The following is a 17134-nucleotide window of genomic DNA, read 5'->3' as shown; positions in this document are numbered from 1 at the left end:
CCAGTGATACATAACTGACCTCTGTTGGACTGATGTGACAGAGATGCAAACCCCAACTTCACTGGGTTAATAGGAAGTGCAAACAATACCAGTAATTTTAAGGTTATTTTTTATCACCAGTTAAGATTGGTCTGTGGGTAGGTGGGCAGATGGGGGAAAAGGAAGTATGCTTCAATTTTTTGTCATGTGTCCATGACAGTTGTCCTGTGTGAATATGCTGTATGGACTTACACAGACTCTATAATCATGTCTGACTACTCTCCACTAGGCAGAAGCTGAAGAAGATTGTCACTCTGATTTGGTAAGAACCGATGACAGTGAAAGAGCTGGTGAAGCAAACCTTCGGGTATGTCTCTCATGCGAGTGGTTTTTTACATAGTACTGCTGTAATTTAAGCTGCATTACTTATGCTCATTTTGTTACCACACATTTGTCGATCTGACGAATATTTATGCTGCCTGTCCCTCCAGAAGTGCAATAGATAAGTTTTGCATTGTGTTCCAAATGTCAAATTCAGTTATTTGTGTAGAGGAAAATAAAGTTTGTCGCAGATTTGGTATTTCTTTAAAGAACTGTAGAACTGGGACAGCAGTTCCTGTACTGAACTAATTCCAATTTCAATTGTCACTGTCTTGTGGAGCAGAAAGTTGATAAAAGCAGTCTAATAGAAAAGTGCGTTGTCCTATGGTACCAGATTTCTGTGTAGTTGCTTCCCAGAAGTTGTGGTGATTGAACAAGTGTTTGTGCACTTTAAAAAAAGAAGACAACTATAAACCAGTTGCTAACTCTCCAGATCTAAACTCACTGAAATAATGTAAGACTTGGAATTGTAAAGCATAGTTTTGAAATTGGTTTTTGTGCTTGTACTTTATAATCTCTCCTCAGAAATTGCTGTGTCTGAAATATGATACTAAATCAGAATTAATGAAATTTTTTAGGCAGAGCTCCAGATGTTCAGAGCTCAGTGGATGTTTGAGCTTGCCCCAGGTGTCAGTTCTAGTGGTCTGGAACCTCAGCCATGCAGAGCATCTTCCAGAGGACCTGTCGTGAAGTCTGGAGATGCCAGAGGGAAGCAGGAGATAGCAAAAGAGGAAAAGGTATAAAAAAAGAGGATGTATCATTTTGTGTGTGTGTGTATGTTAGTATTGCAGTATAACTATCCTGAAAGCTACTGCTGAGTTAAATCTAGAGAAACAACAGAGGTGATTAACCTATTTCCTCTGTATTAATGTTTTTCCATAATCCTACACTGATTTTTCTGTTGTTTTATGCTTGACTTTGCATCACCTTCCCCATGTGCTTTCTGAAAGCCCGTAGGTAAGGGGCAGCTAGCAAGGACGGGGATAGTTTGGGAATTTCAGTTATGCTTGTAGCACATGAATATGTCTTCTCACTTTTATTTATGAAATTATTTTATTCATCTCCTTCATAGGATACAACAGGTAAGATGAAAAATAATTCAAAGTCAACTGGCCATGCGCTTGTATTTGTAAGGAATTTAAGCAGTGTTCTGTGTAATTTGTTGTGCAGGCAAAAGAACTTTTCCTGAAGGCAGTGGAAGAAGAGCAAAATGGGGCCCTTTATGAAGGTAATGTGTAAGTCTACAATGAACGCCCTTATTGCAGAGCAATCTAACACTCCTTGATTTATGTGCAAGGCTGCATGGTTCCAGAGAACTTAAACTGCAGGCTAATACTAATTTGAGAGCACAATTATTTGGATAAGCAAACAAACTTGCTATGAAAGGGACCATCGCATCAGAGTTCTAAGGTTGAGGTGAAGCTGAAGTGAAATCATGGGAAGAATTTTGAGCTTTCAGACAAACAAGCAATGTGTTGAAATCCAGCATTTTAGCGAAGCACTGGATTGCTTCTTCACGTAGCATGCTTCTGTATACTTCTGTAACATGAAATAAGCAAAGGAATTAAACAAGGCAATATGTTCTATTTTCTATGCTCAGTCTTTGTCGTTCCACTTGGAACAGAACTACTGGACCTGTGGAATGTTTGGATTTTTGGTTTTGGGGTTTTTTTTAAGTTTAGGCAGCATGCTGAGACAGCTTGTGTAAGAATTCCTAAGGTGAATGTTTAAATCTGGTAATCTTATTTTAGCAGATTTGCCATAAATATTTAAGATCCTTAGCTTGCTTGCTTGCTTTCTCTAAGCACCAGTAAAAATGGAACTATAAAGTTTTCTGCCTTATATTTAGTTTCCAGAATATACAGAGTAAGAAGCTCATCCAGCTTTAAGTGCTGCAGGTCAATAGTGGAGATACCAGTTTTCCATTTCTTTAATGAAAAAAAAGAAGGAACACAGAGATGGGTGCCATCCTTCTCACCCACTGGAGGTTTTGGTCACCTTGGTTAAAGGACAGGTGCAAAATATGTCAAGATGTGCAAACTAAGAGCACTCTGGAAGCTCCTGAACTCAGCCACCTGTTGAATACAAAATTTCCTCTCCACCATGGGAGTTTTTCCCACACAAGGGATTTCTAGTTGTTGTTCCAGATCTCAAATGAACTGAGCGAAATATGAGTCCCCAGTACGATATAAAAATAGTTGGTTCAGGGTCTATTTTATTACATGCTTTTACAGATGAAAATTACTTTAGGCTAAGGTACTTAGGCTAAGTGTTGGGTGTAGGATTAAATGTGCAGTAAAAAAAGACGTCAAACTAAATTTGATACGTAATCTGCTGTTTAGGAAATCATGCAGTAGATCATGAAGGTTCTTTCAAACCAACAGTTTCCAAGTAAATAAAAAAAGTGAGGAAAGCAGTCTATTTAAGCATTTTTTATATTAAATCAAATCTATAGCTTCATCTGCTTCAGTGCACTCATATGTTAAACATAGCAGCAGAGGGACAGTAACATCTAACAGTTGCATTCATAAAGGTGTTTTAGAGATCTGGATTGCATGAATATGAATCTGTTGTTTCTTAGTTGAATTTTATTTAAGGCTTAAAGAAACAAAACTAAATTGTTTCTACATCTACATCACTATGAGATGTTAGAGACAGGGTCCTACATCCGACACAGATACATTACTGTTGGGACATGTGTTTTCAGACCACACTTTTATCTGCTGACCTGGCCCATGTCACCAGAATCCAAATGGCATTTCAGACTGCTTCTAAAATCTGCTGACACTTGACATTTGTGAGACGGTTACATGCAGCAGCTTGTTCATATTTAAGTACAGTACAGGACTCGCTGTGAGATTAAATGCTAAAGTTGAGACTGATCTCTTTAGCTGGCTGCTGGTGTATTCCTCATCCTCACCAGCCAAAGGATATTACCTGACTTGAACTCAAGGAAATATGAACACTTACTTGTCCCAAACTGAGGCTTTTCATACTCATTAGTATGTCAAATTTTGAGCTCCACACTCAGCGATGTTTTAGTTTGGGGGTTATTTTTAAGAGTCTATTCTGAGGGAGAGTTGGCCCGTGATCTTGGTATCTCCATGTGGGAATATATAAATGCATGTATGTTCTTAATCCTGATATTGAAAGAGACTGAAAGTACATACAGTGAACTCAAATTACAAAAGATCTGCAGATTTAACTCAGAAGAAAGGCATTCTGTGGCTTAAAATAACAGTTTGTTCCCACCAGGTGATATTGTTACTGGGACTATGTAGCTACTCCGTGTTTGTAGCATCTTTGGCGTGTTAAAGGGAAAAAGTACTTCCTCTGTATAGGAGAAACCCGATCTATTAGTTTTTTCTTTGCATCTCATGCTCTTGTGCTTTCTACATGCAGCCTTATGAAAAGGCTGTGACTTATTAATACAATGCCTTAATCTTCATGGCTTGTTGAGAAAGCTTTATAAGTTCTGGGCAAACAATGAAATCAGAACTCAGTAACCTTTTAATGTAAAATTTAGTACTCCATAACCGAATTTGTAGTTTTTAAGGTAAATCTGTAAAAGCTGAAACACACCAGAGCGAGCTCTTTATTATACATGAAGTTTTTTGGTTTGAAAATAGGTGCTTAATATGTCTCTCTTCTCTATTGAATTTAAACGTAATCGATTTAGACTAAATAAGATTTATTGGGCAAAGGCATTTCCTACCTTATTACTACCTTAGTGCTTTTAGCTGAAGCCATTTCTCTGAAAAAAATCTTTGCTTTGTTAAGCCAGTATTGACATCAAACAGGTTTAAACATTAAACCTTTCTTTTTCAGCCATCAAGTTTTATCGTCTAGCCATGCAGCTTGTACCTGACATAGAGTTTAAGGTCACCTATACACGGTCCCCAGAGAGCGATGGAGTTGGAAAGAGGTGGTAAGTATGAACATCTGCTTAGTGCATAGGAGTGCAGAAACTTGAAATTTTGCTTCTGAAGCTTACGAGTGCTCTACTGTGATATGCAGTTGTAAGTCTCTTCACATTGGAAAGCTATCAGCTTTTGTTTGAATAGACTGCTTCATGGGCAGTTTACAAATTCGTTAGTTCAAGGAGGACTTCCGTACTGTAGCTCAAAGAAGGTGACAGGCTTGTCTGGAGCTAGTTAAATTCATGTGGAAGGATTACAGATACTTATGCTGTTACTTAAAATTTGAAAAAAAGCATCAATCACTTTATTGGTTTTGACTTCTGATTTTCAGATGTGAGTTACACAGTTAGGATCAGCTGCAAAATTGTAGATGGCATACATAACAATTAGTAAAAACTTCCTACCACACAATAAGCATTTGTAATTAAACAAGGTAATATACTGCTGTTCTTTTGCTGATTAACACAGCCAAGTGGGAGCATTTCCAAGAAGCAGAGCAATACATTTAGAAGCTCACAGATTATAATAGGAGTAGTCTAGTCTGTCATTATTACAAGCATCAGAATACTTGCAGCCTCGACATACCAGATACGTAGCAGCTTAAGGTTTGCCTTGAGCCTGAGATGTTTGAGGACAGGATTCAGGTTAGGGCCAAAACAGCTCAGATTGGATGGTGAAGAGAAGCTTATGAAACAGAGCTTCCTTAATCCACTGCTTACTGGTAGCAGCCATAGGTGCTGCTGATAGTATAAGAAATCAAGTTTTAAAACTGAAAATAGAAGAGGAAAGTACAGCCATGTCTGTGTGGTATTGCTAGCTCAGTCTTGTTGCCCAAGGGCAGTACAGCTTCAATGAGTACTCTCTTCAAAGAAAGTAAGATGGGCTAAATGTTTTATTTACATCAGTTACTTCAGTTTCTGAATACACTGTAGTCTTCACTGTGCATTTGTGTACTAGGAAAAATATTGGGGATAAACTGCAATAACATAAAATCTTGGTTTTCTTAAGATTATTTACTTACTTTAGCATAATTTTCTCTACTCCTTCCATTAAGCCTCTCTGACAACAAGTTGAATGTGAGTGTTGGTCTACTTGAGGATAGGAAAGCTCTTCAGAGGGACATAGACAGGCTGGATTGATGTGCCAAGGCCAGTTGTATGAGGTTCAACAAGGCCAAGTGCTAAGTCCTGCACCTGAGGCACAACAACCCTGTGCAATGCTACAGGTTTGGGGCAGTGGCTGGAAAACTGTCTGTCAGTAAAGAACCGGGGGGTGTTAATCGACAGCTGTCTGAAGATGAGCCAGCAGTGTGCCCAGGTGGCCAAGAAGGCCAATGGCATCCTGGCTTGCATCAGAAACAGTGTGACCAGCAGGACCTGGAAGTGATTGTCTCCCTGTACTTGGCACTGGTGAGGTTGCACCTCGAGCACTGTGTTGAGTTTTATACCTCTCACTACAAGAAAGGCACTGAGGTGTAGAAGTATGTCCAGAGATGGGCAACAAAGCTGGTGAAGGACCTGGAGCACAGCTCTTGTGAGGAATGGCTGAGGGAGCTGGGGATGTTTAGCCTGGAGGAGAGACATGATCACTTGACAACTACCTGAAAGGAAGTTGTAGCAAGGTGTGGATCAGTCTCTTCTCCCAGGCAACAAGTGACAGGACAAGAGGAAATGGGCTGTTAAGCATTGCAGGGAAGTAAGTGGTGGAGTCACCATTCCTGGAGGTATTTAAAAGATGTGTAGATGTGGCACTTGCAGACATGGTTCAGTGGTGGATATTGTCTTTTTTTACCTTAGTGTTTCTATGAATTTTCATGCAGTTTCATGAATGTTGCTGCACTGTCTCCAGCACTATGTGACAATGACAGTCAGTATTCTTAATTGTTGTTTAAAAGCAATATTTCATAGAATCACAGAATCTTAACGGTTGGAAGAGACCTTGAAAGGTCATCTAGTCCAACCCCCCTGCCAGAGCAGGACCTCCTAGATTAGGTCACAGAGGAACCTGGCCAAGTGGGTTTTGAATATCCCCAAAGAAGGAGATTCAACAACCCATCCAGGCAGCCCATTCCAGTGCTCCCTCACCCTCACAGTGAAGACATTTTTCCTTGAATTTCTTTGGAACCTCTTGGGTTCCAGTTTATACCCATTACCCCATGTCCTATCACTGGCCATCATTCAGAAGAGCCTGGTTCCATCCTCCTGACACTCACCCTTTACATATTTGTAAACATTAATGAGATCACCCCTCAGTCTCCTCCAAGCTGAAGAGCCCCAGCTCCCTCAGCCTTTCATCAGACGAGAGATGCTCCACTCCCTGCATCATCTTTTTGGCCCTGCACTGAACTCTCTCCAGCAGCTCCCTGTCCTTCTTGAACCGAGGGGCCGAGAACTGGACACAGTATTCCAGATGCGGTCTCAAAAGGGCAGAGTAGAGGGGGAGGAGAATCTCTCTCGACCTACTGCCCACAGCCCTTCTAATACACCCCAGGATGGCATTGGTTTTCTTGGCCACGAGGGCACATTGCTGGCTCATGCTCATCCTGGTGTACACCAAGACCCCCAGGTCCCTTTCCCCTACACTGCTCTCTAAGCATTCATTCCCCAGCTTGTACTGGTACATGGGGTTATTCTTTCCCAGATACAAGACTCTACTCTTGCCCTTGTTGAATTTCATTAGATTTCTCCCCTCCCAACTCTCCAGCCTGTCCAGGTCTCCCTGAATGGCAGCACAGCTTCTGGTGTGTCAGCCACTCCCCCCAGCCTAGTATTGTCAGCAAACTTGCTGACAGTGCCCTCTATTTGTAGAAGTGTGGTTTTGTCAAGAAATTCTAGTTGTGGTTTTGCTTTCTGAATTACCATTGTATTGCATTTCATAAAATCGTGGTGATAAAAAACAAATTGTACAATTACATTTGAGAATTCAATTTACTGTTTGGCCTATAGTCATCATACTCATCAAAATGAAGGAAGGTATATTCACTGTGTTATCTTGTTAAAAATACTCTTAGTTATGAGAGGCTCAGACGTGATTGTCTTCTCTATAAAGCTTTAAAACCCATTGATGGGTCTACTAGTTGCTCACTTTGTATTCTCAGCTCATTCTGTTAATCTTGTTTAGAGTAGAACTGCATAATATGAAAAGGTGATTGGAAGATATCTTGACTAGCTTGTATACCAAATCAGGGGAAGGAAAGTGCTTTGTGATGAGATCAAGGGGAGTTGAGTAATTTGTGGTTACTTGGTGCAAGCAAGCGTGCACCTCTTAAAGGAGCATGTGATGACATACAACTTAAATTGAGGAGTTTTTTTTTGATGTGGTAATGTTCTTTTGTCAGTTAGCAATCTTTCTTGTTTACTGAAAAGTAACAAGCCTTCTGTTTCTGTTCTGTTATCTTGTTCTTCCTCCTGAAATGTTTTATGTCTGCCTATTTACAGAGTTGGTAAAAAGTAGTCTCCCTAAAAGAAATTTTTCTATGTTATTAATTAGTAAATCTACTGAGAAACACTCTACAGTGAATAATGCAAGAGTGATAGAAATTCCTGAATTGTTTTCAGTATTTTACATCATGACAAAGATTACAAAATACAACCTTCTGTCAGTGATAGTTTGTTTCCCCTGCATATGGCTTACCTTAGACAAAGTAAAATGTGAGATTTCTCTTTTCATGGAGTCAAGCAGTTCTTCAGTGAGTTCACTAAAAACAATGAACTCTCAAATCCAAAAAGAAACTGGAATTGGAATTAAATGAAAAAAAAAAGTTGTTACTGACAGGTGGATCGCAGCAAAATCGGAGTAAGATTGGAATAGCTGTTCTACTGTATGACCAACTGAGATTGCTTTAAAGCATAGAGTGAACAGCCAGATTGGATGAGGGTAAGACAGCAGGTCGATGCCAAAACAGGGACATCTGTTGGTGTATTTTGTCCAATATCATGGTGTTTGCATTCCCTCTTTTCTAGTGTTGAGGATAACACAGAGGATGACAAAATGACTGATCTCTTGACGGATTTCCAGCAGCAGTTAACTCTTCAGGAATCTTCAGTCAAACTTTGTCAGCCTGAGGTTGATGTCAGCCAGACCCATATCTCAGGTACGAGATACACTGTGAGAGTTCAGAGGCAGAATTTATAGAGATGATTTACTCTGATAAAACATTTATCTCCTGCATTCTAAAGCTGCCTTTAAAGACATATACACCTTATTAGTTTTGTCATTAGGTGTAAAGGAAAAAAGCTCTTCAACTAACAGGTCTTTTTCTTATATATTATTTTTGTCTTCATTGCACAAGGTTTTTCCTTGTACCACTACTTACTAAGTAGAATTTCTTGGGATCAGAGTCACACTTAAAAATAGCAACTTCTAAGATCAGGTTTGCTGAAGTGAGCATGTTCTAGTTTTCCTTCCAGTTAATGTCTGAAAAGTGAAATGTGGGTTTTTTTGTTGCTTTGCAAATACATGTTACAATTCTTAAGTGTGAATAACAGACGATTGTTCTGTGAAGGGAATGTATTCTTTACCAAAAATACTATCATTCCTACAGACTGTGCCCAGTATCGGGAGCAAAATGTCTTAACAATCCCTAGTTTACTAGAAATGTAGAAACATGGATGATAAGACAGATAAAGGCTTTGGCTGACTGGTGACTGTCAGAATGGAAGATGTGTACCTGTTAGCACTAGTAAGAGACTTTTATATCTCCTGTTCTGAGTTGCCAGAGACTGTTTTGTACCTTGTAGCAATCATCTACACAACTTTTGTTTATACTGGAGAATTAATTTAATGGCTGCAATTGCAGGCAATGTAGCAAATTTATGGCTTTTCAATAATAAAACACAGAAATAAGTCAGATTCATGGAACGAAATATGTGTTAAATGAAAACAGAAACTAGTGCCTAATGAGGTATATGTAGCTTTTATAATATTAGTATTCCGAAATGTGAAACTTGAGTTTCAGAGAATCACAGAATGGTAGGGGTTGGAAGGGATCTTTAGAGATCATCTAGTCCAACTCCCCTGTTCAAGCAGGTCCACTTTTCATCAGATTTTATAGCAAAAGTGTAATTGGGTTTATGGGTGCAACAACACAGATATTTTTAGAAGCCTATATTTTCACTAAAAATCAGAATTCAGTTAAATTGCAATCTCCACCACAGTATTTACAGCTAGTTACTGTTTAATGTACCTTTGTGCCACTCAGCTGTTTGCTTCATTTGATTTCAAAGCAGTTAAACTGAGTAAAATCATCAAGTCTTAAGTGCAGTGTGATGATATAGTTCAAGCCATAGTCTCTGGAAAGCAGCAGTAGCTGAAAATAAATGAAGAGTAATTCCTGACGGTATAAGATCAGTAAACAAGCTTATATCCAACTGAGACAACGGAAAATTTAGGGAGGCAGAAATTAATTAGAATTTTGACTTAATTTCCCTGGGCTTTCTCACTGGACTTTCAATGCTAGGAAAATTATTTTATCATCTTGTAGTGCTCCGATGAGAGTTCTGTCGTTGTCTTGTATTACATTAGAAAAAGTCTTTCAACAGAGTAATGCCAATGTCATAATGGATAGGTTGTACTGAGGGCCTCCAATCCAATCCTGAACCTGACCTGAGATGATTTAGCGTGTTATGCCAAAGCAATATGTTAGAGGTGATTGTTGCACACTAGGTCAGTTTGAAGAAAACACTGCTTTGCAGGGACTGCGGATGTGCAATGTGTATCTGTCATTTTTTGTATATCACCTTACAGTTATGGATATTTATAGTTTAGAACTATGTTTTACCCTGTCTTCTTACCTTAATGCATTTTCAGTTCTTGATTTTCATTCTTTTGTTGTGTGACTTTTTTCTAATGTATAGTGACTTTTTCAATTAAAGTGGGGGTTTCTTTATTCCCTGGCATCTGACTGCAATGTGAAAATGTAGGGTTTTTTTATGGAAAGTCAGAGCTTCAGTAATGATCACACCTGGAATTACAGATAAGCTTTTAATTTACAGGTTACCATCTAACAAGGATTTCTTGTCTCTGTGCAGTGTTGCCTATGGAAGTATTAATGTACATTTTCCGATGGGTGGTTTCGAGTGACTTGGACCTAAGATCATTAGAGCAATTATCCCTCGTTTGTCGAGGATTTTACATCTGTGCCAGGTATTGTAAATAAGTTATCTAGAGTGAAGCTTCCCTCTGCTTTAAGGAAGGAAAAAAGAGCTTTTTTTATCCTCAAGCATATATAAATAGTATGTAGAGATGGATAATGAATACATAAAGTTGGCTGTGTTGGAAAGATGGGATATTCGGATGCTTTTGCTTTTAGGATGTTAAATCATACATGTAGGATTATATTCTGCTTTTTCTTCCTGTAGCAGTTATCATGTTAATGCTCCTCACAGTGCATATCAGCTTTTGAATACTTCGTTAAATAGTATGTTAGATAGATGATTTCACTGTAATAAAAAAATGTCGCTGGAAGTCTTATTTGCTCTGCCTTGTTTGAAAGTCAGAGTTGTGAGGTTGCAAAAATAAAGACTATTGTGTTGTCATGCTCATATGGCCACACAGAGGAGTGTCAGGTTGCTGCAATGCTGGTGTTTTTGTACTTGGCTGAAAATGACATTGTGTTCTTGAATTTCACTGGGAGAAGGCAGTGGCTTTCAAACACTCCAGGATTAAGTAAATTAGTCAATGATTTTAAACGATGAGCTATTCTTGTTCAAGAAGGTTTCCTTCAATTGCATCCAAACTAAATAATGAAGCTTGTTACTTTCATATATAAAAGCTAAACAAGGTTTTCAGGGCAGTTATGGGATTTGCTTTTTTCTTGTTTTCACTAGAGATCCTGAAATCTGGCATCAAGTCTGTTTGAAAATATGGGGCAGGAGCTGCAATAAACTTGTTCCATATAGTTCTTGGAGGGAAATGTTTTTGGAGAGGCCTCGTGTTCGATTTGATGGTAAGGTGTGCTTTTAGAAATAGTTGGGGTGTTTTTTACTGCATGAAACCATGACAGAAGCAATCTGGTGGGTTTGATGACATTGTTGTTAGACTTAATCTGAATTTGTAGAAGATCTGTAAAGAGAAGGGAAGGAAAGGAGATTTCTTCTCTGTAAAGAGAAGGAATGAAAATAAAAGCTTTCATGTATTTAAAGAACAAAAGTAAATGCAAAAGTTTTAATTATTGTGGTTTTTTCATCTGAAATATTTTATGTGCTTAATTTTTGTTCATGTATTTCTGTCTTCCTTTTCTGTAGGTGTATATATCAGCAAGACAAAGTACATACGTCAAGGAGAACAATCTCTTGATGGTTTCTATAGAGCGTGGCACCAAGTGGAATATTACAGGTAGAACTGTAGTACAATGAGTGAGTGAAATGTTTCTCTCTCTTAAGTTCTTTAAATCCAACCCTTGACATCCCAAACATTAATCATTCTGTAAAATTCAGTGGAACTACTACAGCACATAAAGCTATGTGTATTTTTTTTTTGAGCACAGGTCTTAAGAAATAGGATTTATTATGGTAGTTAGAGATGGACTTAGAAGCACATTTCATCCTCAGTTGTACCATGTCATGTGGATAAAACAAACAGTAACAACAATGGTACTCGGTCACAGATTTCTTTCCCCAAATCACTTCTGCTTTACCTTTCTGATGTAATAATTGTTTTCAGTGAAGTGAAAACAAGTGATTATACAAGAATTGTCTGTTAACTTATTTGTAACCAAGTGTAAATACTGAAGAGACTGAGCTATCTCAACTTGCTCTAAATATCTTGCCATATTTTTATATTTTTCCTCAGACTGTTTTTATGCTGCTCTTCACCTTGCAGTTCCCAGCATGCAGTTCCCACCATATTCTTCCACTTTCTTCTGAGGCTGGAAACTGTTAGTAGAAATCATTGAATATCATGGCTACTTCTGTAGTCTCACAAACATCAGTACAGTATTTGAGTACTGTAAAAATTGATTAGATGCCAGAACCTGAAAAAGTCCATATGATATTGTCCATTCTATATTGATACTGTAATTAAGATTTTGTTGCATTTGTCTCGGTCAATGCTAGGAATGGAGAAACTACTCAAGGTCAGTTTTGATACCAGGGTAGCCTTGTTGCTTTGATTAGAGGTAACAAACCTCCTGAACTTCTGCCCTCTTTCATAACTCCTTGTAACTCAGATCTTTTAGTCCTCAAAACTCTTGTTTTCTGTAATATCCTTTGTGAAGAAATGTGTTTTAAAATCCCATTACCTGTTAAGTTCTATATCCTTCTAGGAAACATCCTGTGATTTATAAAATCACACAAAACCCCCACAAAAGGGCAACAGAAGAAAGATGTTTTCAAGGTTTGGACTGTGTAATTATATTTTTGCAGGTATTTGAGATTCTTTCCAGATGGTCAAGTTATGATGCTAACAACTCCTGAAGATCCTCCATCTATAGTTCCTCGCTTACGGACTAAAAATACAAGGTTATTGACATAAGATACTTGTCTCTTGCAGTTTTTATCTTGCTTTTACTTGGCAATTTCTGTTTACTTTTGTCTCAGATTCTAGATTCTGGTTTAGCAAAACAAGATTTAAAAAACCAGCATTATTTATACTGTGCTGCAGATGTCTCTAGTTGTTCTCTGAGAACTACAAATAACTTTATGCAAAGTTGTCTTTCATTCTGCTTCTGCAGGGGGATTGGACTAGATGACCTCTAAAGGTCCCTTCCAACCCCTACCATTCTATGATTGTATGATTTTAAAGTCCTGTTACTTTAATTAGATTTTCTTTGTAGGTTATGTGATTTTAAACTTTTAAAGGAGGCAGATGGAAGAATGCATGCTGTTAGCTTGGTAGTTTTAGAATCTTTTTAAAGATACTGTTTTGCTGTTGAGTGCATTCTCACACTTCCTTGACTGTTTGAAGAAAAGTGAAGATCTTGGTGTGATACAACTAAGTCATTGATTGGTTTCTTTTTGATATTTGCAAAACTTGTTAAAAACATAGAAGATAGTTTGCAGCTTCAGAACTGTTGAGCTGTTCACCAAAAGTCTGAATATATTTAGCAAGAGGCTACGTTAAACTGACTAGCTTACCCTTCCTGTCCTGCCTGCGAAAATTAAAAGCAGCTTTCCAAAGTGTCTTCATCATTTTGTATCATCAACGGGCCTGGTACTTTACTAAATGGAAATAAAAAATCATTTCCTTGATGGTGATACGCAGTCAGTCTTCACTGCTGATATTTATAAGTACATGGCTCTTTTGAGACCGAGAAGATTTTTATGTCCTTGACACTGTCCTCTTAACTTCCCAGAACGGATGCAATCTTGCTTGGCCATTATCGCCTTTCCCAAGAAACAGACAATCAAACCAAAGTATTTGCTGTAATAACAAAGAAAAAGGAAGAGGTATGTAGCAAAACATTTTCCTCTATAGGAAAATGCTTTAAGAAGGTGTTTTTAATTATTTTTTTCTCCAAATGACTTGCTTTAAGGCATCTGAGGCTTTGTATTATGCCAGAGGATTCAAAAATTAATGTCATTGTTTAAAAAGTTTAAAAATAAAATATAAGTAATCATGATGATTTATCTGGCTTTTTTTTTCACAAATCTGTAATAATGTTATTAATATGAATAAATATCTGGCTCACATTTGAGCAGTGGTTCTCTCCCTTAGGCTTAATTTCCATCTGTGGTGCTTTTAGGTAGTTGGTACAAAACAGAAGGGGAAGAGGTCGTTTTCTGACACCTATTTTGTCTGTTTGCAGTTATGTTCCACAGCATTAAATAAATCCACAGCATTCATTCATTCATTCATTGAAATCTGGGCTGTTTGATTGGTGCATCACAACATTTTCTGATTAACAAAGTGTCTGTCAAGAGAAACTTGTAAAGTGTTAGAAGTGTTACATTATTTTACAGTGAGCTTGCCTAGTTCAGGAGGTGTCCTCCACATGTACCTTGCTTTCTGTGCAAGCTTCTTCCATACTTAAGATCTAAATTGGTATACTTTCAAGGAAATACTTGCTTTTAAGTGTATGAGTTTACAGTCTGTCCTCGCAGTTTCTTAAGCCTCAGGATAAGTAGTTGCACAGTGTGTTCTTTGGAAGTCATGAAATTTCTTTTCTCTTTGTACAGAAACCAATTGACTACAAATACAGGTATTTCCGCCGTGTTCCTGCCCAAGAGACAGATCACAGTTTCCATGTAGGACTGCAGTTGTGCTCCAGTGGGCGCCAGAGGTTCAACAAACTTGTCTGGATACATCATTCTTGTCACATAACTTACAAGTGAGTAAATGGAGAGTAACGTCAAAGAGGGATGTTTAACTACAGAAACACAGATATCGTTAATATATCCTGAGATCAGTAATAGTTCTGATTTGATATGCTGTAATGAGGTTTTATTTTAAGTAATCTCAAGGTTTTGGTAGCTCTTTATAAGGGTTTGGGAAGTTTCTTAAGTAGTAGAACTGCAGTATTTTAACCATCTAAAGGATTTATGGACAATGTTTGAATGATTTCAGAACTGAATCAATGTTGAAGGACTTAGTGTGGTGCTAGCAAAGGGGTGTGGAAAACCTATATTCGTTAAGGTATATTTATCTTCCTCTGTGGGTGTGCAAATTAGAAATGTCTGCACCCATCATGTGAGAACTGTAATGCTTAGAAGCAGCATGGCCTCTCTTCTTGTACCCGGCACTCTAAATTACTGGCAAGTTGTCTGTCCAGACATTTTATTTTGGCATTTAGGATGGATTTAGGCCTTGTCTTCCAGTCTTCTTAATCTCTATATTCAGTGTTCTCATAGTGACATAGCTCAGCTGTTGAGCTGTAAGTATATGAAATCTAGGAAGTAAACTGCTGGTGGTTGGAAGTGTAGGTAGCTTCCCTAAACAGAAGAATTGCTTTTCTAAAACCTAGTATTTTTGTACCTACTTTCTGAAGAAGTACCAATATTAGAGATACTCTATTCAGCACCAAGTTTCTGTACTGCTCAGGTTCTGCTGTGCCTTTCAGTATGATGTCCTTTTGAAATAAGAAGAAAGATGAGTGTAAAACACAGCTAGGAGGATGTATGGTTTTTGTCACTGGTGTTCAGAAATACACAGGTTTCTTATCTTCAAAGTTTGGTAAACATACAAGTGGTTGCTGTCACTGTGTTCTGAATCCAGGCCTCTACAGGGTTCTAATGCAACAGAGTTTTTCTACTTCAATACTATTATAGTGACTTCAGTAACATCCTTTGCTGTTTGGAGTCTTGGAGCTAATAATAATGGAAAGGGGAAGTGTTTTCTTTGATATTAAAATAGCAGCTTGTTGTGTATAGTGTGCTTTGGCCAAGATTGCGATACTCTCGGAACAGGGCAGTACAAACGATGTTTGCATTCCAGCTGTAGTTCGGTGCACACTACTGTGGAATATGATTACATTGTTGAGGGACCTGTAAAGCAACTTGTGTCTAATTTACTTTTGCAATGCTCTTTGCAGATCGACTGGTGAGACAGCTGTTACTACTTTCGACATTGACAAAATGTACACCCCTTTGTTCTTTGCACGAGTGAAGAGTTTTACCGCATTTTCAGAAAAGCCGCTCTAAGAAACAGCTTTTCCGCTCACAACTCTTGCATGAATAAAAGGTTGTAGCTCATGAGCACTTAAGTTATAAATGTGTGTATATTTGGAACATTTTAAAGTTCCCGGGAATTTTTTGAAGACAGTATGTTCTATTTGGTTTTATGAACGGCTGGGGTTTCGTTTTGAGATCAAGCTTCTTATGAGTACTGAACACCTTATTTTGTGACAAGAGTTTGATAACAAAGTTTCGTGGTCTGGGTTTTTTTAACAGATTTTATAATTCAGTCTGCTTAAAATGTGAGTCTTCATCTGCTTGGACACTGGTTTGTCCAAAAGGAATTGTTATAGGAAAATCTCCCTGTCCATGGGATGGTGTGTGTGGTCTCTGGTGAAGGCTTGAAATGTGAAGGGGAAAAAGTTGTCTTACATCTGTTAAACTGTGTGACTTAAAAGAACTTCAAATAAATGTTTTCTTTAAATGAAACATATTTATTTCCTTTGCCTTTAAGATCTGGCATCTTGTGAACATCAACCTTAAAAGAAAACTCTCAAGGGCAAGCACAAAGTGTAAAGTTTAACCACAGAGGTACATCCCCACCAATGCAGTGATGTCACTTGGTCAGAAATGTAATCCGACCTTGGTAGAAGTTCAGTGGAGCCTGCCTTCCCCACAGGATGGGCACAAAGGGGAGAGGGACACAGGCTTGTTGTCTTGCACTATAGGACGAGTTTTCAGGGCACGTGGCTCTGCTTGGGGGGTGTTGCAGTGTGGTGGTGAAGTGCTGGCTTGTGCCGCCTGTGCGTGGGCTGGGCCTGAGTGCACAGGTAAGTAGGGCTCCCTTGGACGTGGCTTTAACCTGCTATAACCCCTCACCTAACCTTGCTACAGATGCTGTAAACCCTATGAGCGTTCGTTGTACTAAGATAAATGTTGAGGCTGCTGTAGATGTTCAGGTGCTGTGTGTTGCTCTTCATGAAGTGTACCTTGAGGTTTGGTGCAGGTGCTGTACGCTGCTTCTCCCACATATGTCACTTGGGGGTGTAAGTGCAGACACTGTAACGCCGCTTATTATATGTGTATCTTGGATTCTGGAAGAACTGAAGCTTTTTAGTGTAGTTTTTTAAAAGGCATTTTGCATCATAATTTACCTTTGAACATCTCGTTTCAAAATAGTGACCTGGACATGAGGACTAAAATGTGAAAGCTGTGGAAAGAACTGTACTTGTTACATAATTTATAAATTGTATCTTTGCGAGGAGCAACGTGATTAAAAATACATCAATAAAACATGATTTTGAA

The 17134-nt window shown here is 38.4% G+C and overlaps 1 protein-coding gene across 4 annotated transcripts in view; it reads left to right on the top strand.

Annotated features, from left to right (window-relative positions):
• Positions 1-17134, top strand: part of FBXO9 (F-box protein 9) — a 21827-nt gene extending 4693 nt beyond the window's left edge. The window contains exons 2-14 of one of the 4 annotated variants that reach the window (XM_061989677.1): positions 269-346; positions 939-1097; positions 1531-1588; positions 4189-4288; positions 8243-8373; positions 10274-10424; positions 11108-11226; positions 11525-11615; positions 12644-12739; positions 13573-13666; positions 14396-14547; positions 15748-15896; positions 16344-17134. In XM_061989677.1, coding sequence (XP_061845661.1) covers positions 269-346; positions 939-1097; positions 1531-1588; positions 4189-4288; positions 8243-8373; positions 10274-10424; positions 11108-11226; positions 11525-11615; positions 12644-12739; positions 13573-13666; positions 14396-14547; positions 15748-15856 — 1338 coding nt within the window. In that variant the 3' untranslated portion in view covers positions 15857-15896; positions 16344-17134. Of the gene's footprint in view, positions 1-268; positions 347-938; positions 1098-1530; positions 1589-4188; positions 4289-8242; positions 8374-10273; positions 10425-11107; positions 11227-11524; positions 11616-12643; positions 12740-13572; positions 13667-14395; positions 14548-15747 lie in introns of all 4 variants that reach the window. The other 3 variants (XM_061989679.1, XM_061989676.1, XM_061989678.1) reach the window with 3 other exon arrangements.

This window comes from Colius striatus, chromosome 2 (assembly GCF_028858725.1).
Source record: "Colius striatus isolate bColStr4 chromosome 2, bColStr4.1.hap1, whole genome shotgun sequence".
Lineage (NCBI taxonomy): Eukaryota > Metazoa > Chordata > Aves > Coliiformes > Coliidae > Colius > Colius striatus.
The sequence above is the reverse complement of the archived record's forward strand: the minus strand, read 5'-3'. Positions and strand labels throughout refer to the sequence as shown.